This window comes from Eptatretus burgeri, chromosome 17 (genome assembly GCF_056783735.1).
Source record: "Eptatretus burgeri isolate ZD-2024b chromosome 17, Ebu_testis_v1, whole genome shotgun sequence".
Lineage (NCBI taxonomy): Eukaryota > Metazoa > Chordata > Myxini > Myxiniformes > Myxinidae > Eptatretus > Eptatretus burgeri.
Window position 1 is genome coordinate 56031144 of NC_140977.1, and position 24919 is coordinate 56056062.

A 24919-nucleotide genomic window follows, 5' to 3' on the forward strand; every position below is an offset into this window, starting at 1 on the left:
GAAGCTGATATTTGAACATAACACCGAACAAGTGATTTGGCTATTAAGGGAATTTTTGATTTATTGATTAAACATTCGATTAGCACAACAAAATTTAAATATGCATTTCAATAAAATGGACATTATCAAAGTTTTTTTTGACTTGCACTCCTCAGGGTAAAAACCACAAGCACATGAAAAAGAAGCAGCAAACTCACTTATAAAGTTACAATATAATGTCCTCAACGTTGATTGGTTGAAAGGATGAAAGGATGGGATTACCTGATCGGTGGAACCATAGAGCATCATGAATAATGGGAAGGCAGAAGTGGAACGGAAATGAACCATCATGAACTAGGACACTCGGTATAGCGCGTACCTCCGCCACGCAATGCCTCATCCACGGGAACATATCAGGCCCATTACGTTTTTGAAATATCATGCCGTACAGTACTATATCGTTTTTGGCCAAATAACTCAGTGGTGAAGAATCACTTTATAATAATTATCTTTATAATAATATAATGTAATAAATAATTATCGTATCCAGATCCGGATTCGGATCTTCACCAAAATCAAATAAATTCGTCCTTGCCACATACCCAACCTGTCCACAGAGTTTCATCTGAATCCGTCCACAACTTTTTGAGACATCATGCTTGTATATTGGTTTCGCCCTATATCTCAATGGTGAAGAATCACTTAAAAAATTATCATATCCAGATCCGGATCTTCACTAAAATTGAATCAATTCTTCCTTGTCATACACCCAATGTGTCCACCAACTTTCATCTGAATCCGTCCACAACTTTTTGAGATATCTTACTATATATCAGTTTAACCCTGTCTCTCAATGGTGAAGAATCACTTAAAAAATTCTAGCAGCCAGATCGGGATCTTCACCAAAATCTAATCAGTTCGTCCTTGTCACATACTGAACATGTCCACAACTTTTTGGGATATCCTGTACACAAACGAACAGACAAACAAACAGACAGAAAGGGGTGAAAACATAACCTCCTTTACCTTCGGTGGCGGAGGTAAAAATGATATATAGCACGATATCTCGAAAAGTTGTGGACGGATTCGGACGAAAATTGGTGGACATGTTGGGTGTGTGACGAAGAATTGACTCAATTTTGGTGAAGATCCGAATCCGGATCCGGATCTGATAATTTTTTAAGTGATTCTTCACCATTGAGAGATGAGGCTAAACTAATATATAGCATGATGTCTCAAAAAGTTGTTGACATGTTGGGTGTGTGAGAAGGAAGAATTGATTCAATTTTGGTGAAGATCCGAATTTGGATCTGGATATGAGAATTATTTAATTTTAAAAGTGATTATTCACCATTGTGAGATGGGACTAAAAACGATATAGTTCTGTCTGGCATGATATTTCAAAAATATAATGGGCCCGATATGTTCTCGTGGATCAGGCATTGCGTGGCGAAGGTATGCGCTCTACCGAGTGCCCTTGTAGTTATTTATTTATTTATTTCCCACGGGGGCGGTGTATTTTGAATGTACCTCCACTTGTTTATTTGTTTTTTTTAACTTTGAAAACAATTTACATGTCCTCAGCACGATGGCTGAATACTTGGATGAGGCGAGCATTCGTGTGCAGCACAAGTTGCAGGCCTTACATGATTGCTTCATATCCGAACTCGCATGGTTGGATGGCGTCGTGCAGGAAGCCCAGCAGACGTTGACTACGTGAGTCGATGGGACATGCTTTTGTTAAATACCCTGTTTGGGTGTGCAGATCCTGAGGTCGATCGCAATCTACTCGTATCATGTGTTATTGGGACATTAAGTGGGGAGAGGGGTGGGATGCGGTTGCTCTTTCGTTTACCACGAGCGCACTGATCGTTGATTGGAATGGCGATTGCTATGTATCTGCAGCAAGGGCACGGGGTTTCTTCCAAAGACGCCATCAAAAAGGAAGAGGAAGTGCACGTCAAGGATATCGAAACCATGCCAGACAAGAAGCACCAGACAAGAAGTACTTGAGTGAGTTCTTTAAGGATTATTTACTGGTTTAAAATGAATAAAGGTGCCAGGTTTGGGGCCGTTACAGCTCTGATTGCACCTGGGAAGGGAGTTTGGGGAGATTTATTGACCACTTAAATCATTTTGGTTTTCATTATTGATAGAAAAAAAGAGGATGGGGGAAAATAGGTGGCAACAAGTTTTGGGGGGTTTCCTCCTTGCCGAGTATAGTATATTGATTTTAAAAATCAATATCACCATCTCCATTCTTCTTTCTTATTCTTTGCACTCTAATCCCAACAGGTATGGGTTGACCACTTGGATCCGCCTTCTTCATTCCCCTCTCTCATCCACATCTTCCTCTCTCAAGACGATGCTCTTCAAATCCCTTTTCACGACCTCCCTCCACCTTAATCTCCGTCTTCTTAATCTTTTCCCGCCAATTGTCTCATTCCATTTTTTCTTGATTGGTTCTTCATCCTTTTTCCTCATCACATGTCCAAACCACCTCAACTTAGTCTCTCTAATCCTTTCTGTGACATTTACAACTCCAGCTCTTTTACACATCTCTTCATTCCTCAACCTCTCTTTTAGTGATGCTCTGAGAATCCACCAAAGCATGATCATCTCTGTCCTCTCCAACAACTCCTCTTCCCTTTTTCTCAAAGCCCATGTATCTGCACCATACATTATAACCTGTCTAATCACCGTCTTGTACATTTTGACCTTGGATTTTCTCGGTATCCTCCTATCACAGACGACTCCCCTAACTTCCTTCCATTTTGCCCTTGTTAACTTCACTCTATCCTGGATTTCTGCTTCACACCCTCCCCCTCCCCCCTTTCGTTTGTGTTGAACCCCGAGGTATTTGAATTTCTCCACTTGTATCGGCTCTCCAACCTTGTATTTGCAATGTTGATCCTCTCTACACCAGTCTTCCCACACACCATTACCTCTGTTTTTCTAGGATTAACCTTCAATACCTGCCTCGCTAAGCTCTTTTAACATTCCAGCACTCTTCTCTGCAGCTCTTCCTTTGACGTTACTGTTCTGATTAAGTCGTCTGTGAAGAGGAACCCCCATAGTAGTTCTCTATCTCTGATGTTGTCACTCAGCACGTCCATCATTGTTACAAAATGAAGGAACTTGGTGCAGAACCCTGGGGTAAACCAAGCTCCGCTCAAAAATATTGTGTGTCCCCATTCATTGTCCTGACCATAGCGTTGGCTCCTGCGTACATTTCCATCACGATCCGAACAATCTTGTCTGGCACGCCCTTCTTCCTCAAACACCAATACAATACACCACTTTCTGGGAATCCTATCACATCCTTTCTCCAGATGTATGAATGTCCAGTACAGATTCTTATCTCCTCTCACAATCTTTTCCCGAATCTGTCTCATGATGAAAATCATATCCACTGTGTCCTTGTCCTTGCATTAATCCATACTGCATCTCCTCCATCTTCACAATCTCTCTTAGCCTTACGTGTCGTCGTCGTCGTTTTACAGCCGTTTTCATGCTTGCATTAATTTAATGCCTGGTGTTGGTTTAATGGTGAGAATGGTGGGCTTGGGATCCTATGATTCTGAGTTCAAATCCCATTTGTCTGTTGAATTAATACCAGGTGGGGTTGACTGCCTGTCATCCTTCTGAGATCAGCAAAATGAGTGCCAGCATGCTGGTATTCTCTTTCCCTACCCTCCCCCCCCCCCCCCAAGTCCTGATTTTGCTTCTGCCTCACTCTTGATATTTAACCTCCGCCATCTTCGAAGATGGATGGAGGTTACTGTTTTCACCCCTTTGTTTGTTACCTTCGCAAACTTTGTTGCGAAGGTTATGTTTTGATCGCTGTGTATTTATTTATTTATTTATTTATTTATTTATTTGTGAATATGTGTGTTTGTTTGTTTGTTTGTTTGTTATTCGCATAACTCCAAAAGTATTGAACTGAATCGCAGCAAATTTGGTGGGATGATTGGTCATTATCCGAGGACCATTTGATTAGATTTTGGGAGCGATCGGGTCAAAGGTCAAGGTCAAGGTCATGAAAAGGCCAAAATCGTCTTTTTACCATAGCGTGGTCAATTTGTATCCAATTTGCATGCAACTAATGCCAAAATGTTCAGAATTCAATGCCCCATCTTGTGATATGTGACGTGACACAATGACGTAATAACCCTTATTAGCGGTTGGGAGTCAAAGGTCAGGGGGGTCACGACATTGCAAAATGTGCGGTTTTAGTCATAACACGGTCAATTCTTATCCGATTTGCATGAAACCAACACCAAAATGTTGACCGTTCTTTTCCCCACACTCTAATACCAATTACAAAATTACGAGTACAAAGGTCAAGGTCGAGGTCATGAAAAGGTCAAAATCGTCATTTTTGTACAATGAATGTTTGTTTGTTCACAATAAATAACTTATTTAGAAAAACAGAAACTCGTGTGTGCTAAATGCCCCTAAAATGCCAGAAAATAATTTCTTATAATGTGACCAGTTGTCATCAGATTGACTTGACACCGACACCCAAAAAGGTCAGGGAGTTCATACAGAAATTGTACAATGTACGTGAATCAGTGTCAAACAGCAGGAAATTTAATGTTTTTAAGCCATCATAACACAGATGAGATGGCAGATGTGGTATGGGATTAAATACCCTCACAATCAACGGTTGCTGGGGGGGGGGGGGAGGGGGGAAATGTAGCGTTGGCGAAGGTATGCACTCTACTGAGTACCCGTTCTAGTATTTTATTTTATACTTTTGTGTCTTTTTGTGGGATAATGTTTCAACAGGTTCAGGGTATTCCCATGGGTAGGAATTACAGCCCCCTACTCGTGTATATTTTTCTTACTTTCTGTGAATTTTCATTTTTGCAGAAATTGAGGAAGGAGAAAAAAAATTAGGATTAGCTAAAATATTATCTCATACATGTCGTTATATCGATGATATTTGTGTGGTTAACTATAATTTTTTTGATAGGCAGCTTCACAAGATTGATCCAGATAGTCTGATTGTAAACAGGAGTGATAATGATTGTACAGTTGCTGCATATCTGGATGTGTTGGTGAGAGTTGGACAGAATAGTTTCAGTACAAGTGTAAATCATAAAGTTGATGATTTCAGTTTCCCTGTAATCTTGTACACCTTTCCTTGTTGCAATGTACAAATCAAAATGGGTTACAATGTATTTTCATCTGATACTTAGATTCACAGGAATTTGTTCAGTGAACGATGATTTTGTGGAACGTACTGAGAAAGTTTTTTCCATCATGATAAACAAAGGATATTTGGTGATTGTTTGATCAGGTGTTGTGTGAAAAGGTCTTTAGACTCCATCGTCACCTTTTATTTAAGTTTGGTTGATTTTCATGTCAACAACTTCCCACTGCATTGCATTTGATATAATAATAATGAATTAATCATTTAATGAGATAAATTATTTAATTAATATTATTGAATATATATTTATAGATGGTATTAAATAATGGAGGTATTGCGATAAAAATATAACAAAGATATTATTTAATAAATACATTAGAAATAAGCATTAAAATAATTTATTGGTAGTTGCGTGGATAAGTAGTGCAGCATGTTAAAATCGGTTGTTAATGACAGTTTGAATATTTGAATGATAGTTTGAGTCGATGGTGAGATGGAGGTGCTGTGTCATGGACATGTCTGCAAGGTAAATTGTTTATCACTTCATATAGTATCATATAAAGTGATACAAGATTAGAGTTATTAATATGTCGTAATACTTTACATAAAAGTAATAATGAAATAAGTTTGAATAAGGATATTGCATTGTTGTGTTGACTGACTGTCTGGACACAACTTTGGGTTGTAGGTCCATTGATGTTGAGTAATCCACTGATGTGGATCCGCCGTTTGGAGAGGTTCGAGGCTGAAAGGATCGAAACCTCAATGAAATTCTGTGCCCAGCCGATGATCCGGGCAGTTGGGAAATCAGTTAATTGCTTATAAGTTAAGGTTATCTAACTTCAAATAAAATAGCTTTTGTAAGTACTTACCAGCACATAATATATCCGTGTGTGTATTGTTATGTCTGTCTTCCTTCTCAGGACTATGGTGCAGTCATTGGTCTTTATTTTGGTTCTGTAGTTTTCCCTTTCTATCTGCCATGTTTTGCCTTTTAATCACTCATTCCATCACCGTGGCTCCTTTACCTTGCATTTTCCTCAATTCGTTCTCCCCTTCGTCTTTTCAGCCACTTTGATAAGGTTTTCTTTCACATTCTTCCATATTCCTTGTCGTCCTCCATCCTCGTTTAACTTCCTTTGCTTTCTCTGGACTTCCTCTTTGAAGCATCTTTCCTGTCAAATTCCACATTTTAATCTTCCCCCTTCTCATACTCACCCTTTGTCTCTTTATTTCTCTCCCTCATGCCCATTACTTAGAACCTATGTTGGCCAATCCCTGCTTCGCCCAATATAACCTTGTAATTCATAACCTGCTTCTTGTCACTCTGTCTTACCAAGAGATAATCAATCTGGCTGCCATTATCTCAACCTTTGTAGGTTAACAGATGTTCCTCCTTCTTTCTTGACCCCGTATTCACAAGAAATATCTCAAGGCTCTGGGGAATCTCAAGAATCCTCTTCCCATCTTCATTTCACCTGCCATATTAATATCCATATCCTCCATGTACCAATTTACATCCACCCATTTCTTGTCCTACATGGCCATTTACGTTTGTACCAATTATAACCTTCTCTCCATTCTTGTCTGCCCCCCCCCCCAAACCTATCCACCCCACTCTCTCCCCATCTTCGTGATCAGCAGCAACTGCAACATTCAGTTAAATGGTTCCAATGATGGAGGAACCACACAGGCAGACACATCGCTGCAGGATCACAAGATGATCACTCGTTTGGCACTGCGCAGTGAGCAAGTGGTCGTTAACCCCGGAACAGATGGCGAAGAACACGCATCCATCACCTTCAATGAGACGGTTGCCATTGGTGAGAGGAAGCAAGCTTCGAGAAGCAAAAGAAAAAGGAGTCGAGCAGTAATTCAGCAGACAAGGGGAAAACAACACGCATCCCCCCCAAAAAAGAAGAAACAAAGCTTGGCCGAGGCAGAGGACACCGCAATTGTTGCTCCTGTCATTTCTAAAGAGAAAGACATTGCCTGCAATGCATCTCATGCAAATATACCCAAATCGGATCCTGAACACGTGAGTGAAAGTTCTCTAATCGAGAATAATAAAGCAAAGGTCAGAGATGTCTGCTCCACTGAGGTTCAACCTGTATTTTCTAAAGACGACAGAGTGGAAGAGCGAGTAATGGACTGGATGAATAATTGGAAGGTGGATGAAATTAAAGACAGAGTGAAAAGTACAGAGTCCAACGGACGGACCACTGAGCAATTATGTGGGATGAATGGTGAGGAGAGTGGGTCGAACGGAGGAGGCGGTGGCGGCGCTAAGGGTGAATGTGCTGCAACCGTTGCGGCAGGAGAAGCTGAATGCAGGAATGTAGATAACATTACCAAAGAGGCAAAATGTTCTCATGAGGGAGAGACAGAGAAGGAAAAAGTTGATCTCAGGAGTGTGGAGGCCGAGTCAGATGGTGAAGAGAGCGAAGTTCTTGCAGAACTCGAGATTCCAAAAGAAACCGAGACTGTTGCTGGATTGCCCCAGGTAGAGGGCTCCAATGCCCGGCTGTCTGTCTGCCGCCGATCGTCACGCCTGGTCAATCGCAGCCTGGCGGCCTGCTCCTCTCTGGCAACCCGGGTCAATGTGTTGCGGATACCTGGGCAGCAGAACCTGGAGAGCTGTGTCCAGCCCAGTGGTGAGATATTTATGACTTTGTTGGTATTCTTCAACCTCACAGAATCATGGCACCCGCACACTTTTTCACATGCTGAATTGTTTTTTGTTTTTTTTGTTGTTAATCTTTCTTGCTGTACAATGTTCTATTTTTGAAAAGGCTTTGTCACTTTGAAAAGATCATTTTGACTCGAGTGATGCAGCACAGCTCCACAGAGGTGTGACTACGATGTGTTAGACGAGTTGTTTTTCTGCATTCCCGACAGCTCAAGGACCTGCTGTGAATGAGTTCACGCCCCCCGACGAGCCGCTGAACGTGACTCGCTCACTGAGGTTGTGGCACGTTTTACCGGCTTCTGTTATCGCACTCCACTATATAAGATATTAGACGACCCGTGAACCCGTTGTGACAGCGGTTGATTAAAAAACATTAAAAAAAAAAGATAGCTCCAGCGAACTATACCGCTGAGGTTGTTTGCATTGATCAAATTCTTCCGAAGAGTACTTCACTGAATCGGGAATTTATTTTTAAATAATTTTTTTGTTGCCCGATTTGAACGAAACTTGATACTGCACACCGCAGGAGAATGGTGAGTAAGGTGGGCCGAAAATTTTTGCGCTATCGTGTACCGTTATGGCTGTATTTCGGGAACATACATACATACATAATGAGAGTTTTAGTAATATATATAAATGGCAATATCTGTGGATATGTATGTCTGTTCTTTATGGAATAGAAAACGGTTTTACCGACCTCCACCAAATTTTTCGTCAGTGCTTGGGATATCCAGGGGCAGCCTACAAGTATTAAATAAGTTTCTTCTTCTTCATCACAGAAAGGCAAAAGTGCCCAGTGTTCTTCAAAGAAAGGCAAACTATCAGAAAGCCTTGCAGCAGAGCTGGAAGTCAGATGGAAAGAATGGGGGTAAAATGAAAAACCTTCCTCCCTCCAAAATACAAGAGTCACCGCTTTTCTCGACAAATAAGGTAAGTCACCCCAACTCCCACGGCAACCTTGCTGGGCCTGAGCTTTGCAGCATTTGTTTTCGGGTGATCCTTCAGATGCCATTGAAAGAATGCAGACAATCTGCACCGTGACAGGATGAAGTTTGCCGCATTGTTTTTTTCGCACCGGTGTTGCGCTCATCTGTAATAAATACAGCCGAATCTCTAATTTAATGGAATTGCTGCTTTGAATCGTCGTTTTGCTTGAGAGTGGTTGTGGATTGTTGACTTATTCCGTTGTCCATGGATGAAGTTATAAGGCACACACGAGATTTCATTTGGTCCCCGTTGATGAAAACCTGAGCTGTTTGTGAAGGATTGGAATTGTTGCGTAAAACTGTTTGACTTTTGGATGCAGTTGGTACTGGCCATCACACATCAGCGTCCGAAGGGATGTCCTTCGTCGACTCCACAACCCGTATCGAGCACGCCATACTCGTTCATCAAAGACACCAGACCACAGCGAATCGACCCTAAAGTACGTATCCATGTTTGACGTTTTCTCTTTGTTGGGTTCATTCGTTTTGACGCCTCTTTGTTCTTTGTTTTGTCCAGATGAGTATGATCGAGTCGATCGTTGAAACCCCTGGATGAAAGGGGGCACTAATATTGAACAAACTGAACTGTCCGTTTTACAGGTGGTCATCTTTTGTTTGGCACCAGGGGGATTTGAGCATGTGCTTAACCAAAGGGAAGCACATGTAGGATATTCCCAGAACATCGCCCTGTAATGCGAATCGGCTCTAAATCTCTATCAAGTACAGTAATACCTCACTTAGCGTTGTAGATGTGTTCCAGGAGGACACGATGTTAAGTGTGGTCTAATTTCCCATAGACTTGTATGTATTAAAGGGGGGGTGGGTGGGCATGCATTCCATGAGGTTCGGAGGGGCTCGTACAAAGCGAGGGCTGTGGGGATGGAGTTTTGATGAAAACGAGGAAACCACTGCCGAGCGGTGACAGGCCTCTCATAATGGAAGTGAGAAGAGCTACGTAGAGATGCAGAGAAGTTTGAAACATCCTGCGAAAGTAATGTTTCTTGACAAGTGCACAATGTCCATAACAGCAACCTCCAACCACGGATCTGTGTGGTACATACTGTGAGGGAACAGGGGAACATGGGCAGAGAGGGTACAAGGAAGCAGGTACAGAGTGGTTCACGGCAGTGTGCTTGCATTCATTGCAAACCAAGGTATTTCTGAATCCTGAGCTTGGCGACGTGAACACGTGCATCAAAGCAAGGGTGGACGCGAGCTGTCGAAGGCATGTAGAAATGCGGAGCTGTGTCGCCATTCCGGGTTTGGGAGCCAACCAATAGGAACGCACAGAGGCGGGATGCGCCATTGATTATTACCCTGCAGCGAGAGCGAGTGTGCTGTGACAGTCTGAATATGGGGACATGAATTGTGAATAAGTTATGTCTGTTGGTATCGGGTTTTGGGGGGTTCCTCCCCCCCCCCCTCCACTATCGGTGGGCTCATATATCGATATCAAGGTTTTTTTGTTCTTTTTTTTTCTAACGAAGGTTCCAAACCATTACGTACTCACGTACGTCGTACACATCATTGACACACGTCAATTCACAGCATAAATCATGCACTTGATCTTTACAAATTATGGCCATTTTATTTTTCGTACAATGGTGAATTTGGTTGATAAAGAGAAGAAAAAGGGGTTCAGTTTTTGTCCTTGATTTACTTTATTCTTGCAGGGTTGTTTCTAAACAGAATAGTCGATAGCCATTCATTGTCGGTCGCAGGCGAGTGCTCAGGTAGCTCGCTCAGTAAATATTGCCATCGCACAGTATCGCTCTTGAGATTGCGCAGGACGTCCTGTCAACGGTAACTCGGCACGAGCACCTGACTTGGCTGTCAGGACAGCGTGCCGGACGGGGTGATGCTGCTTTATGTGATGTCGAAGGTTGGTCGCACTGGAATCGGTTGCCTTAAACCAAGGCCTTGCAGACTTTATATCTGAAAAGTCCATTCGTTGCCACTGACCGTTCTTTTTGTCCTCATCACGAGAATGGTTATTTTCAACTTCAGCTTGCAAGCGTTTTGTTTTTTTGTTTTAAAGGTTAAAGCGAGATCAGACAATGGATAACATGAGTGTCAACGAATGAAGAGTGGAGTAATAATTTGTCAACACTTCGCAGTCCTCTCATGTTGTTGTTTTTTTTGTTGCACTCATTCCAATTGTCAGGAGATTGTGTAAGCACACGGATTACACCGTTGCGTAAGAGGGGGATAAAACACACGGGCGACATCAATCGCACTGAGCACTTGTGCAATGAAGAGAAACGAAACATTTTCTCATGTTGCGGCACTTATTGCAGTCACTCGATTCAACATTGGAGTCCGACAAAGTTTCATTGAGATCAGTATGCAAGCCTTATTTATTGATGATAACGCATAATTTTATGAACAAGCTTGTATAAACAATTCTGAATTTAGTTCGCTCTGAGGTTTTGTGTTGTTTTTTGTTTTTTTGTAAACAAATAATGAGCTTCCTCGCTTCAAGTGCAAGAACTTTTACAGGTTTACTTTGCATATAAACCAAGACAAGAAGGATGATTACCCTTGATCATTCAGGTCAGGTATGGGAGCATGTGCCAGAACAGCGCGTCGCTGCGTCCACTTTCCGCTGGTACTCCAGGGGCCTCCGTCTGGCCTTCCTCCAGGCAGATGCCAGGCCCATCCCCATCTCCTTGAGATGATGGTCAACCTGCTGCAACCATGAGGCACGTGGTCGGCCTATTGGCCTCCTACACTCACGAGACTCCCTCGCTGAGAGAATCTGGTGAGCAGGAAAACGAGCCACATGTCCATACAGCCGCAACTGACGCTCACGGACTATGCAGGTAACAAATCTCATCCGAGTCTCTCTCAGCAACCGCTCGTTGGACACAAAATCCGACCAGCGATAGCCAAGGATTCTCCGAAGAGACCTGGTACCAAAGGAATTAAGTCTCCGTCTCAGATCCTTGGTCAGAGTCCAAGTCTCGCATCCAGAGAGCAAGACTGGAAGCACCAAGGACCTGAAGACTCGGACTTTCGTCCTTCCGCACAGGTACCGGCAGCGCCACACCCCATGATCCAGTGAATCCATGACTCCCCAGGCCCGACTCGGACGTCTATTGACCTCTGACTCACAGCCAGCAGAGACATGAATATCACTGCCAAGGTAAGTGAATCTCTCCACGACCTCAACATCCTCACCACAAACAGACACAGACAGGACAGCAGCATCCAAGATGTCATTGAAATCCTGGATCTTAGTTTTGACCGAAGAAACCCGTAATCCCAGCGGCTCCGACTCCTCATTCAGCAACTCGAGGTCCCCCAAAAGGATATCTAAAGTCTCCACAAAGATGACTGCATCATCTGCGAAGTTAAGGTCCGAGATCTTGATATTCCCAAACGATGCACCGCAGCTTGATCTTTCCGACATCCTCCCTAAAATCCAGTCCATACAAGTGCTGAAAAGTATGGGGGCCAGTACACACCCCTGACGAATGCCAGTAACAATGGGAAATAAGTCAGAGATGGTACCACCACACTTCACAGCACTCTCAGTACCAGAGTAGAGTTCAGACATCAGATCGATCAGTTTTGGTGGCACCCCACGAAGACCAAGAATCCTCCAGAGGGCATCCCGATTCACTGAATCAAACGCTTTACAGAGATCAATATAGGCTGCAAGCAGCCCCCGCCGAAACTCTCGTCTGCGTTCGGTGAGGACACGAAGTGCAAGGATACGGTCAATCGTTGACCTCTTTGGTGTAAAGCCTGACTGCTCTGGACGCTGGTGCTTTGGCAGATGGTGGCGAACCCTATCAAGAATTATCCGAGCAAAGACCTTGCCCGGCACTGAGAGCAGCGTCACCCCTCGTTAGTTGTTGCAGTCTTGGCGATCACCCTTCCCTTTCCAGAGAGGGACAACAAGGCCCCTCTTCCAATCAGTTGGGATGATGCCTGTGTTCCAGGCAGAGCACAAAACTGCATGCAACGACACGAGTGCAGCATTTCCACCAGCCTTGAGAAGTTCAGCATGGATGCCATAGATCCCTGGAGCTTTGCCCCGTTTCAACCGGTTCACCGCAGCCCGTGTTTCCACAAGCGAAGGTGGATCAGAGTTGATAGGAGGGTCAGCAACATGGATTGTAACACCCTTGACGTCCAACTCGACAGCTGGGGGATCAGCCTGGTACAACCGCTCAAAGTAACCGGCCCAGCGGGCCTTCACTTCAGACTCCTCTGTCAAGAGCCTACCACTCTCTGCTCGAACTGCAGTGCTCCGAGGGATGGGCTTGGATGAACGCAATGCGCGAATTTCCCCTGTAAGCGGGACGCGAATCACCTGTCCACAGGTGATGCTCAACCCCCTCACAGATTCCTCGCACATAGGCCTCCTTGTCCACCCTCAGTGCACGTACAGTTTTACGCCTCAGCTCCCTGAACAGCTCAGCTCTGCCATTCAGCCTGGCCCTGCGACTCTGGTCAATGGTATCCAGTGTCCCTTGAGAGACAAAATTCTTCTTTGCCCTGCGGTGAGCTCCAAGACATCCACCGGCAACATCAAGGACGGTGGTCTTGAAGGCACTCCACAACTCTTCAGGACCCCCCAAAGCACACAGACACCCCAAATGTCCACTCAGCCTTTTCACAAACTCCTCAGCTACTCTCTCATCCTTGAGCTTGCCAACATCCAGCCTCGGCTGGGATGGTACCATTCTCCAGGATTTAAGGTGCAGCTTTAGAGATGCTACAACAAGCCGGTGGTCAGTATTGAGGAACTGAGCACTCCGGTAGACCCTGCAGTTCTGGATCATCCTTCAACGAGGACATGGTCAATCTCCTTTGCCACACCGCCAGCATTGGAATACCAAGTCCAGCGATGAGCTTGTGGGCGCTGAAACCATGAACCAGCCACCCTAAGTCCATGACGTCTTGCAAAGTCAAGGAACTTAGTGCTATTCTGGTTCATAGTTCCGACCCATGGGGACCAACACATGTCTCATAACCATCCCTATCAGTTCCAGTCGATGCATTGAAATCCCCCAAGACTAGAAGTGTATCTCGTCTGGGGCACTGATCAACCACAGATTCGAGCGTGGCGTAGAATGTGTCTTTCACGGTGAGATCACTCGCCTCAGTCGGAGCATAAACAGAGACCAGGGAAATGACACCTGAGGAGTGACGAATCCTTAATCTCATAATACGCTCGTTGACCGGTGTTACCTCAATTATCATTGGGGTCAGCTTATTGGACACAGCTACAGCAACTCCTTGGGTATGGTAACCATCAGAGCGACCAGACCAATAGTAGGTGTAACCACCCACCATTATCTCGCCGCAATCCGGTCTCCGAACCTCAGAGAGAGCTGCAATACCGATGTCCAAACGCTTGAGCTCATATGATAACAGAGACAGGTGATCATCCTCTCTTAGGGATAGGACATTCCAGGCACCCACCCGAAGGGACCGCCTCAGGTTAACCCAAGGAGACCGCCGTCTGGTGGACGACACCTCAGCACCACTCCGACACACTCTCCCGCAATCTGACCCAGGGATGTTACTCCGTGGTTTCCCTCCTTTCATCAAAGAGTGGGGGTCCCGAAGGCTTTGCCCCAATCCCATTATCCGGTGAGCTGCCCTGCGAAGGGAAGTTGCGCAGGAGGTACTCCCACGGAGTGAGTTTTCAGGTTTTTTTGCGTTTTTGTGTTTTTGCGGAATGAAGGGTTTTACGGTGGCTGGAGTGCAAATCCTGCCACCAACCTCCTAATAAATAAAGTAACCCAACTGCAGGAGGACGTCCGCAGACATAGTTGGGCACTGGATATGGATAGCCGTTGGCTCACAAGGAGCTCCTCCGCCCTTTAAGGGTCATATCAGTATATTGGTCATTGCGAACACCGCAATCATGGATACTTTGTGTGATTTGTCAGTTATGGCGGCAGCGAGGGAGGGATGCATGCAACACAAGGCACTAAGGCAGGAATTACAGTCACCGTCGTCACGTACACTGATTTTTGTGTGTGGTCTGTGATCGAAAGAAAATTTGAAGCCGTCTTTTGCAGATTATTATTTTACGAGTGAAGAAGTTGGAGTTATCTTTTTTTTCTGATATTGATTGGATATCATGTATATAAGGATTGTAAACACCTTTCTTCGATTTGTTGGTGACGTACCAATTTATTATGATTTTTTTTTTGTGGATATACAGGTTTATTTATTTATTTCATACCAAAATATTCTAATTTCCAATATCAGTATATCGATATGAAAAAATTATTCCGATATATCGCCTGAGCCCAGGAATAAGGATGAAAGATGTGAAAAAGACAGAATGAATGAAGGGGCACATTGTGGTAAATGGCATGTGGTGTTGGGAATGGGGGGGGGTGGTAAAAGTGTTTTTATTATTATGAAGCGGAGGTGGACACGTAAGTAAAATACGGAGAGGGAGGGGAAAAGAAGGGCTGTTTTTTTTACAGAAAAAGTCCAGAGCACTCGGTGGAACCAAAGACTTGTGCATGTGGCTTGTACCTGCACGCACACTCCAGCCACGGATGCACAATACCTACACGGATGTACAGCCACGAAATACAATACCGGATGCACAATGCGTAAGGAGACACGGTAACAGACAAACAAAATGTTTAACAGTGCAGGTAATAGACGAGTTGAACAAGACAAACCGGAACTATCCTAAGCAGTGAGTCTCATGAGCAGCAGAGCACTGCACAACCATACGTGAAGAAAACCAGGACCGGTGCTTAACACGTGTGACTTTGGGCGACGTGTGTCCATTGCTGTCTCAGTGTCGTATTGTTATTGTAGTTCAATTTTTTGAAGCCATCGCGAGCCTCACCTCGGCAAACGGGAGGCCGAAGGGCTTTGTGATAGCTTACAAAGATGGTGTGTGTGTGTCACAGCAACGAGAGAAGGAGCGAGTTGAGTACCTGCAACAGAAACAAATGTTGCAGGAGGAAAGGTGCAAGCGTGTGATGGCACAGCGCAAGGAGCGCCTTCAAGAACAAAAACGGTATGTAACCGCACCTGCACTCACCAGTATTGCTCCAGCAAATACAGCCAATTGCTTCGTGAGGGTGTCTGCACAAACTGTACGATGTAATGCTCATGAGGTTTTGTATTTTCTTTTTCTAGCTAAATTACACTTCAATACCATTACATGGGAACCCTATTTTATTATTTACCCAAGCATCTCCACTTGCAATATTTGGAGGGAAATTCAGTCTTCGGGCATTATGTCATGGGGAAAGGACCTGGACATATGGTGTGAATTTGGAGGAAAGACATCAATGTAAGCAAAGTAATCCCCAGCTCATGATGGAGATTTATCTTGCATCTACAAAGTGGCCACAAAAGTCCCTTCAGCATGCAGTTAGAATTTATCCGTATGCTTCCCTCCATTCTCCGCACAAATTAGTTAATGGATGTCAGCGAGTTTAGGAAAGACTTGAATTGTCTAATTCTATTTCATCAGCTTTCCGAGTCACTCTGTGTTCGGACACCGATGGCACTGTAAGACACAAACGATGTTTAGAAGAACATTTCTCATCACTGGAGGAGGAGCGGATACCGGTCAGATTTGTTTTAAACAACTTTAGAACAACTTCGTTCACATAGTCTGGATGAGTTGATTGAATATTGAGGTCACAACGCCAATTTGAGGGTGACTTAAATATGGCATTAAACAAAGCCACTCACCATGAACGACAATATAATATTTTTTGAAAAGAAACATGACCTTTGAAAAATACATTTAAAGATTGTTTGGGTGATTCGCATTGGTCTTCTCTTTTCCAGGAAACAAGAGGAACGGTCTCGAAAAGCTGCCGAAGCTCGAGTGAAGCTAGAGATGTTGAGCGCTCAAAAGAAGAGGAAAATGGAGTTGAAGATTGTGAGTTTTTGCTCGCATCACTCCCATGACTTGCCTTTTAAATTAACGTATTTTTCAGCGTACAAGTCCATACTTTCTTTCCTGGAAGTCTGAGCCTTGACGTGGACTCAGAATCGACTTATCGATGGTTTAAGACTTTGAATTGCATCAAAGAAAAATAATTGCAAAGTGCGGTATTTTATGAAATGTATTGTATTATTGTTGATTCAAAACGCACTGCAGAAATCATTGCCCAGGACGTTTACCGATTGGTTGAGCAATTCAACGTTGATCCGCACTCACTGACATATGCAAAATTATCCAATCAATAACGAGCACGCACTGACCAGTTAAGTTTGATCCGTCCCTTTCAATCCTCATCGTATGTGCAAATTTCAATCGAAATTTGTGATCTGAGATGAGGCTGTTGGAGAAAAGGAATGATTTTATGTGAACTGCGATGATGGATTCCATAACCTTGTTGATGATTGGGAGCAGGCTGATTGGTCTGTAGTTGCAGGGATCTGTTTTTACACCTTTTTTATGCAGAGCGGTAATGTTCACTGATTTCCAAGCAGATGACCTTGAGCAAATGAGAGGGTGAATGGAACAGAGAGAGGGTGAGCAAGAGCAGCAGAGCAGGTTTTCAGGACAAGTGGGTTGATGCCGTCTGGACCGGTTGCAGAATCTGTGTCTGTTTGACAGCAAGCTATCCACCTTGTCAGGAGAAAAGGACACACGGTCTAGGAACAGCTGGGTAGTTCAAATAATAAGCACAAAACGGCTCATTAATATTAATGACCCCAGAAGTACCATCTGCAGCAATGCATTGTGACAGTGTCAGGGAGGAATTAACACCTCCAATGTTCTGACTGACAGTTTTGCTAACTAACGTAGTTTATCTCGCTTCATCTTTCACTACAAATCGACTTATCTATGAATGAACGAAAGAATTAGAGAGTTCATAAAACACCTTACCCCATATAGTGTTCAAGTGTATAATTCAATTGAAACTAGAACTGCCACTTTATAACTGCTGGCAGTGATGACCGGGTACCCAGTCCGTCCGCCTTTGATACAACATGGGACTTTCTGCAGATGACAGTCGCAAAGTTTCGCATTCATGGGGAAAGTGGTTCCAGAAAAAACATTATTGAAGAGTGATGCAAACAGAGGCCTGCTTCAATATGGCATGGGACTGAAGAGCTGCGAACCGGGCAGCACAAAGCGTTCAATTTCCTTATTACTGGCAAACAGATTTAAATAATTAAATAATTCTGGCTGCCAAACCGCGTGACCGATCAGGTTGAAATTTTAAACTTTTGTTTCTCATGTCGGCTAAATTACAAATTTGAAGTTTCGTATATATAGAAGCAGCGATTCCAGAGTAAACATTAATTAATATTTATCCTTCAATCCAAGATGGCGGCCAAACCATGTGACTTGTGATGTCATAATTTTCACCACATGTGCAAACACGATCGTAGACGATAACTGCAAATTTTCGCTTCGCTAGGTTAAGCAGTTCCAGAGAAAACATTATTTAATATTTTTCTTAAAACCAACATGGCTGCCAAACCCTGGGCCCGATCCCGTTGAAAGTTCAAACCCTCATTCCGCATGACTGTTCCACCATAAAGGTGATGTTTCACATTTATTGATGCAGTAGTTCCAGAGTAAACATTAATTAATATTTTTCCTTCAATCCACTATGGCTGCCAAACGTTGATTCGTACCTCAAAAGGGGGTGAGAACTTTTTATTCGTCATGGAGAGGCGGTCATAGTGGTGGAGTTTCGCCTGGATCTGTTCAGCCGTTTCAGAGAAAAAGACGTTTAAAGATATTATTTTTCAATCCAAGATGGCTGACGAACCATGTGACCTATGACATCACAAATTTATATTCTGCTTCCAACTGGGTATTGGAACATGTTTGTGAAGTTTCGTGTAAATCGGTGAAGGTGCGTTTTTCTATCCAAGATGGCCGCCAAACCATGTGACGTGTGCCGTCATAATTTTTACCACGCGTGCACACACGATGGTAGATGATAATTCCAAACTTTCGATTCGTTAGGTTAAGCGGTTCCAGAGAAAACATTATTTAATATTTTTCTTAAATCCAACATGGCGGCCAAACCGTGTGACGTATCAATTCGAAATTAACAAACTTCTATCGCCTTCGTGTCCCGAATATACTTCTGAAATCTGCCCTTCATCCGACCAGCGCTTCTGGAGAAGAAGATGTTTGAAGGTTTTAGGGTTTTTTCAAGATGGCCGCCAAACCATGTGACCGATCAATAACAAATTAACAAACTTGAGAAAGGACCTCATGGGGTATATATGTGTGAAGTTTCGTCTTCATCTGTCTTGCCCTTCTGGACAACAAGATTTTTAAAATTTATTCATTTTCAATCCAAGATGGCTGCCGAACCTTGTGACCTATGATATCATAAATTTAAATTCTGCTTTCCATCGTCGACCCGAACAAGTGTGTGAAGTTTCGTGTAAATCGGATAAAGTCTATTTTTCTATCCAAGATGGCCGCCAAACCATGTGACTTCTGAGGTAAAAAATTTTTTACCATGTATGCAGACTTGAGCGAGGAAGGCACTTGCAAATTTTCGCTTCGATGGCTTATGAAATACCAGAGAAAACATTATTTAATATTTTTCTTAAATCCAACATGGCGGCCAAACCATGTGACCTATCACTTTGAAATTAACAAACTTGCATCGCATACATGTCCCGAATATAGTTCTGAAATCTCGCCTTCATTGGACCAGCGCTTCTGGAGAAGAAGATGTTTGAAGGTTTTAGGGTTTTTTCAAGATGGCCACCAAACCATGTGACGTATGAACAACAAATTAACAAACTTGAAAGAGGACCTCAGGGAGAATGTGCGTGTAAAGTTTCGCCTCAATCTGCACAGCCGTTCTGGAGAAGAAGATTTAAAAAAAATTTTTTTTTCAAAACAACATGGCGGCCGAATTACGTCACCGATGACGTCAAAATATTTTTTTTCTACGATGAATTTTTGTGTAGATGACGCTCAAGAAATTTCAAATTTTTGCCATGTGGCGTTCTACTTGACGAATTTTCACTGGGATACCTCTTCACCGATGACGTCACGAAAAATCACACGTATTCCCGAGAGGGAGCTTGTTCAAATGTATCAAGCGAAAATTTTTTACCCTAGAAGGTTTCCGAGATACAGAGGTCCAAAGTTTATCTGTTTTTTCAAGATGGCGCCCGTATCACGTGACCTATGATGTCACAATTATCAATTATGTATGCTATCAAAAAAGATACATATTCGGTGAAAATTTTGTGTAGATTGGTCTTCCCATTTCTGAGAAAATGGCATTTAAAGCGAAAAAAATTGGAAATTTTGCAAATTTACGGCGGAAGAAAAATAATAATAAACAGAAGAAAAACAATAGGTTATCCAGTCCATTTGACTGGATACCCTAATAAAGTATTCATTTTAAAGGTCATATAAAAAATTCTGGAGATTTAGCGCCGTCGAAGCAGTCTTGTACACCACCTTATTTAACACGTCCAAATACTGCTAAACTGGAGGATTTTAGGAGGTGGATTTGTGTTCTACTGTGTTCAAGTATAGAGGTAACTTTAAAACTAGAAGGGCACTCAGTTGAGCGCATTCCTCCGCCACGCAATGCCTGATCCACAAGAATATATCGTGCCCATTACATTTTTGAAATATCATGTAATACAGTACTATATCATTTTTGGCCCTATCATTGGTGAAGAATCACTTCAAAAATAAAATAATTATCGTATCCAGATTCGGGTCTTCACCAAAATCGAGTCAATTCGTCTTTGCCGCACGCTCAACATGTCCACCAAGTTTTGTCCAAATCCATCCACAACTTTTTGAGACATCGTGCTACATATCGTTTTTGGCCCTATCTTTCAATGGTGAAGAATCACTTCAAAAATTATTGTAGTTGGATACGGATGCGGATGTTCACCATAATCTAATCAGTTCGTCCTTGTCACACACCCAACCTGTCCACAAAATTTCATCTGGATCCATCCACAACTTTTTGAGATATCCTGGACACAAACAAACAAACACACAAACAAGACGAAGACGTCATGCAGAGCACAATACTTGCAAAATCCAGAAAACAAATTTTACCTCAAAAAGAATTGATGTTTGAATTTGATGACCAAATATGCAACTCCTCTTCAAATTTCAAGTCAATCGGATGAAAATTGACAATTATAGAAATTTGGCCGATGTGGACGAGCGTATTGTGAGACTAAGGATTCGTCACTTCTTGGTTGTCATTTCCCTGGTCTCTGTATATGCTGCGACTGAGGCGAGTGATCTCACCGTGAAGTGAAGGACGCATTCTATGTCCCGCTCGAATCTGTGGTTGATCAGTGCCCCAGGTGAGATACTCTTCTCGTCTTGGGGGATTTCAATGCATCGACTGGAACTGATAGGGATGGTTATGAGATGTGTATTGGTCCCAATGGGTCAGGAACTGTGAACCAGAATAGCACTAAGTTCCTTGACTTTGCAAGAAATCATGGACTTAGGGTGGCAGGTTCATGGTTTCAGTGCCCACAGGCTCATCGCTCGACTTGGTATTCCAACAGTGGTGTGGCAAAGGAGATTGACCATGTCCTCGTTGATGGTCACTTTAGGATGATCCAGAACTGCAGGGTCTACCGGAGACCTCAGTTCCTCAATACTGACCACAAGCTTGTTGTAGCAACTCTTAAGTTTCAGCTTAAGTTTCAGAATGGTACCATCCCAGCCTAAGCTGGATGTTGGCAAGCTCAAGGATGAGAGGGTAGCTGAGGATTCTGTGAACAGGCTGAGTGGAGATTTGGTGGGGGGGGGTCTGGGTGCTTTGGGGGATCCTGGTTGTGGAGTGCCTTCAAGACCACCGTCATTGATGTTTGCCAGAAGATGTCCTGGAACTCACTATCGGGTGAAGAAGAATTTTGTGTCTCAAGGGACACTGGATACCATTAACCCGAGTTGCAGGGCCAGGCTGAATGGTGGCAGAGTTGAGCTGTTCAGGGAGCTGAGGCGTAAAACTGTACGTGCACCAAGGGTGGACAAGGAGGCCTATGTGCAAGGAATCTGTGAGGGGGTAGAGCATCACCTGTGGTCAAGTGATTCTCTTCCTGCTGACAGGGGAATTCGCGCATTGTGTTCCTCCAAGCCCATCCCTCGGTATACTGCAGTTAGAGCAGAGGGTGGTCGGCTGTTGACAGAGCAGTCCGAAGACAGAGCAGACAGAAGTGAAGGACCGCTGGGCCGGTTAATTTGAGCGGCTGTACCAGGCTGACCCACCAGCTGTGGAGTTGGATGTCAGGGATGTTACAATCCCTATTGCTGACCCTCCAATCAACTGTACTCCACCTTCGTTTGGGGAAACACCGGCTGCGTTGAACCTGTTGAAATGGGGGTAAAGCTCTTGGGATTTGTGGCATCCATGCTGAACTTCTCAAGGCTGGTTGAAATGCTGCACTCGTGTCGTTGCATGCAGTTTTGTGCTCTGCCTGGAACACAGGCATCATCCCAACTGACTGGAAGAGGGGCCTTGTTGTCCCTTTCTGGAAAGGGAAAGGTGATCGCCAAGACTGCAACAACTATCGAGGGGTGACGCTGCTCTCAGTGCCGGGCAAGGTCTTTGCTCAGATAATTTTTGATTGGGTTTGCCACCATCTGCTTGAGCATCAGTGTCCAGAGCAGTCAGGCTTAACACCAAAGTGGTCAACGATTGACCGTATCCTTGCTTTTCGTGTCCTCACCGAACGTAGACGTGAGTTTTGGCAGGGGCTGCTTGCAGCCTATGTTGATCTCTGTAAAGCGTTCGATTCAGTGAATCAGGATGCCCTCTGGAGGATTCTTGGTCTTCGTGGGGTGCCACCAAAACTGATTAATCCGATGTCTGAACTCTACTCTGGTACTGAGAGTGCTGTGAGATGTGGTGATACCCTCTCTGACTTATTTCCAGTTGTTACTGGAGTTCATCAAGGGTGGTGACTGGCCCTCACATTTTTCAGCCCTTGTATGGACTGGATTCTGGGAAGGATATCGGAGCGATCAAGCTGCAGTGTATCGTTTGGGAATGTCACGATCTCTGAGCTTGATTTCGCAGATGATGCATTCATCTTTGCGGAGACTCAAGATATCATTTTGGTGGCCCTCGAGGTGCTGAATGAGAAGTCAGATCTAAGATCCAAGCTTTCAATGACATCTTGGATGCCACTATCCTGTCTGTTCCTGTTTTTTGGTCTGTGCCGCAAAAGTATTCACCCCTGACCAGTAATGCCACATGTATATGAATTACAAATGATGGAGAAATAATTTTTCCAAATGAACTCTTTGATTCATGACTGAAGAGATCAAACTCAACACTTATCATTGAAGGAGGTTACATGTCAGGAATACCTGTAAAAAAAACATGTACAAATCAAAATTCACTGGTTGTAAACGTATTCTTCCGCTTAGGTCAGTACTTGGTGGAAACGCCTTGTGCACTGTGCAGCAATGACTGTGACGAGTCTTTGTGGGTAGGTCTCTACCAGCTTCGCACAGTGAGATGGTGAAATCTTTGCCCATTCTTCACGTGAACATTTCTCTAGTTCTGCCAAGTTTGATGGGGATCATCGATGGAATGCAATCTTCAAGTGTCACCATAAGTGTTCAATTTTGTTAAAGTCAGGACTCTGACTGGGCAACTCAAGATCATTTATTTTCTTCTTATTCATCCACTCCAGTGTGCCTTTAGCTTTGTGCTTCGGATCATCGTCCTGATGAAACGTGAATCTCTTACCCAGTGTCAGATCCATGGCTGACTCGATCAGGTTTTCATCAAGGATTCTCCTGTTCTTTGCACCGTCTATTGTCCCTTCTATCCTGACAAGCTTGCCAGTCCCTGCTGATGAAAAGCAGCTCCATAACATGATGCTGCCAACACCATGGATGACAGTAGGGGTGGTGTTGACCGGGTGGTGTGCAGTGTTACATCTAGCGTGAACCTAACGCTTTGAATTTAGGCCAAAAAGTTCATTTTTTTCCAAAACCTTTCTCCACATCCCTGCAGTGTCACTAAGACTCTTTTACACAAACTCCGTACATGCTTTTAGATGCTTCTTTTTCAATTATGGCTTCTTTCTTGCTACGTGCCCATAGAGGCCAGCTTTGTGAAGGGAACGGGATATTGTTGATTGATGAACACTGACCCCCATCTCGGACATGGAGCCTTGTAGATCTTTCAAAGTCATTGTTGATTTACAGTGACATCTCAAACCAGTTTCCCGCTCGCCCGGCTGCTGAGTTTGGATGGGCGACCTGATCTTGGTAGAGTCTGGATGGTATGATACGTCTTCCACTTCTTAATGATGGATTTCACTGCACTCAAAGGGATAATTATGAGTGACTTTAAAATCTTCTTATAACCCTCTCCTGAATGGTGCTTCTCCACCACTTTATGTCTGACTTCTTTGGAAAGCTCCTTGGTGAAGAAAGCTCCTTGGTGCGAGAAAGGGGTGTGCCTCTGTACATACTTCATGTTTGCCTTGTTGTGGTTTGACCAAGTGAGTTGCACCTTAAAACTCCTGAGCTAAGTGAGGAGCTTAATTTTTAAGTTAAATCACTGATTACATACAGGTGAAACCGATTACATTTATTCTGTAACCTTTCAAACAAATAATTTGCTCCTGAAATGATTTCGGGTTCATTTGACAAAGGGTTTGAATACTTATGGAACTGAGAATCATCTGATTTGCTCTGTTAAACTCACTTATTAATATTTTAACTGTATTTTATTTTACTTTATCTTTATCACTTTGGAATAATTTGTGAAGACTCTATATATTAAGTTTGATTTGAATACATCATGAAATATGCTCAGGTGGCATCGAAATGTGAAAACTTTGTTGTAAGTATGTATTCCATTTTATGTTGTTAGTATGTATTCCATTTTATGTTGTTAGTATGTATTCCATTTTATGTTGTTAGTATGTATTCCATTTTATGTTGTATGTATTCCATTTTATGTTGTAAGTATGTATTCCATTTTATGTTGTTAGTATGAATTCCATCTTATGTTGAAAGTATGTATTCCATTTTATGTTGTTAGTATGTATTCCATTTTATGTTGTTAGTATGTATTACATTTTATGTTGTTAGTATGTATTCCATCTTATGTCGTTAGTATGTATTCCATTTTATGTCGTTAGTATGTATTC

At 43.2% G+C, this 24919-nt stretch overlaps 1 protein-coding gene across 1 annotated transcript in view; it reads left to right on the forward strand.

Moving 5' to 3' along the window:
* Nucleotides 1-24919, forward strand: part of INCENP (inner centromere protein) — a 60614-nt gene that overhangs the window by 17930 nt on the left and 17765 nt on the right. The window contains exons 2-9 of the mRNA XM_085861126.1: nucleotides 1564-1695; nucleotides 1885-1992; nucleotides 6779-7791; nucleotides 8036-8102; nucleotides 8606-8756; nucleotides 9133-9252; nucleotides 15712-15821; nucleotides 16607-16700. Of these exons, the coding sequence (XP_085717252.1) occupies nucleotides 1568-1695; nucleotides 1885-1992; nucleotides 6779-7791; nucleotides 8036-8102; nucleotides 8606-8756; nucleotides 9133-9252; nucleotides 15712-15821; nucleotides 16607-16700 (1791 nt within the window). The 5' untranslated portion in view covers nucleotides 1564-1567. The remainder of the gene's footprint in view (nucleotides 1-1563; nucleotides 1696-1884; nucleotides 1993-6778; nucleotides 7792-8035; nucleotides 8103-8605; nucleotides 8757-9132; nucleotides 9253-15711; nucleotides 15822-16606; nucleotides 16701-24919) is intronic.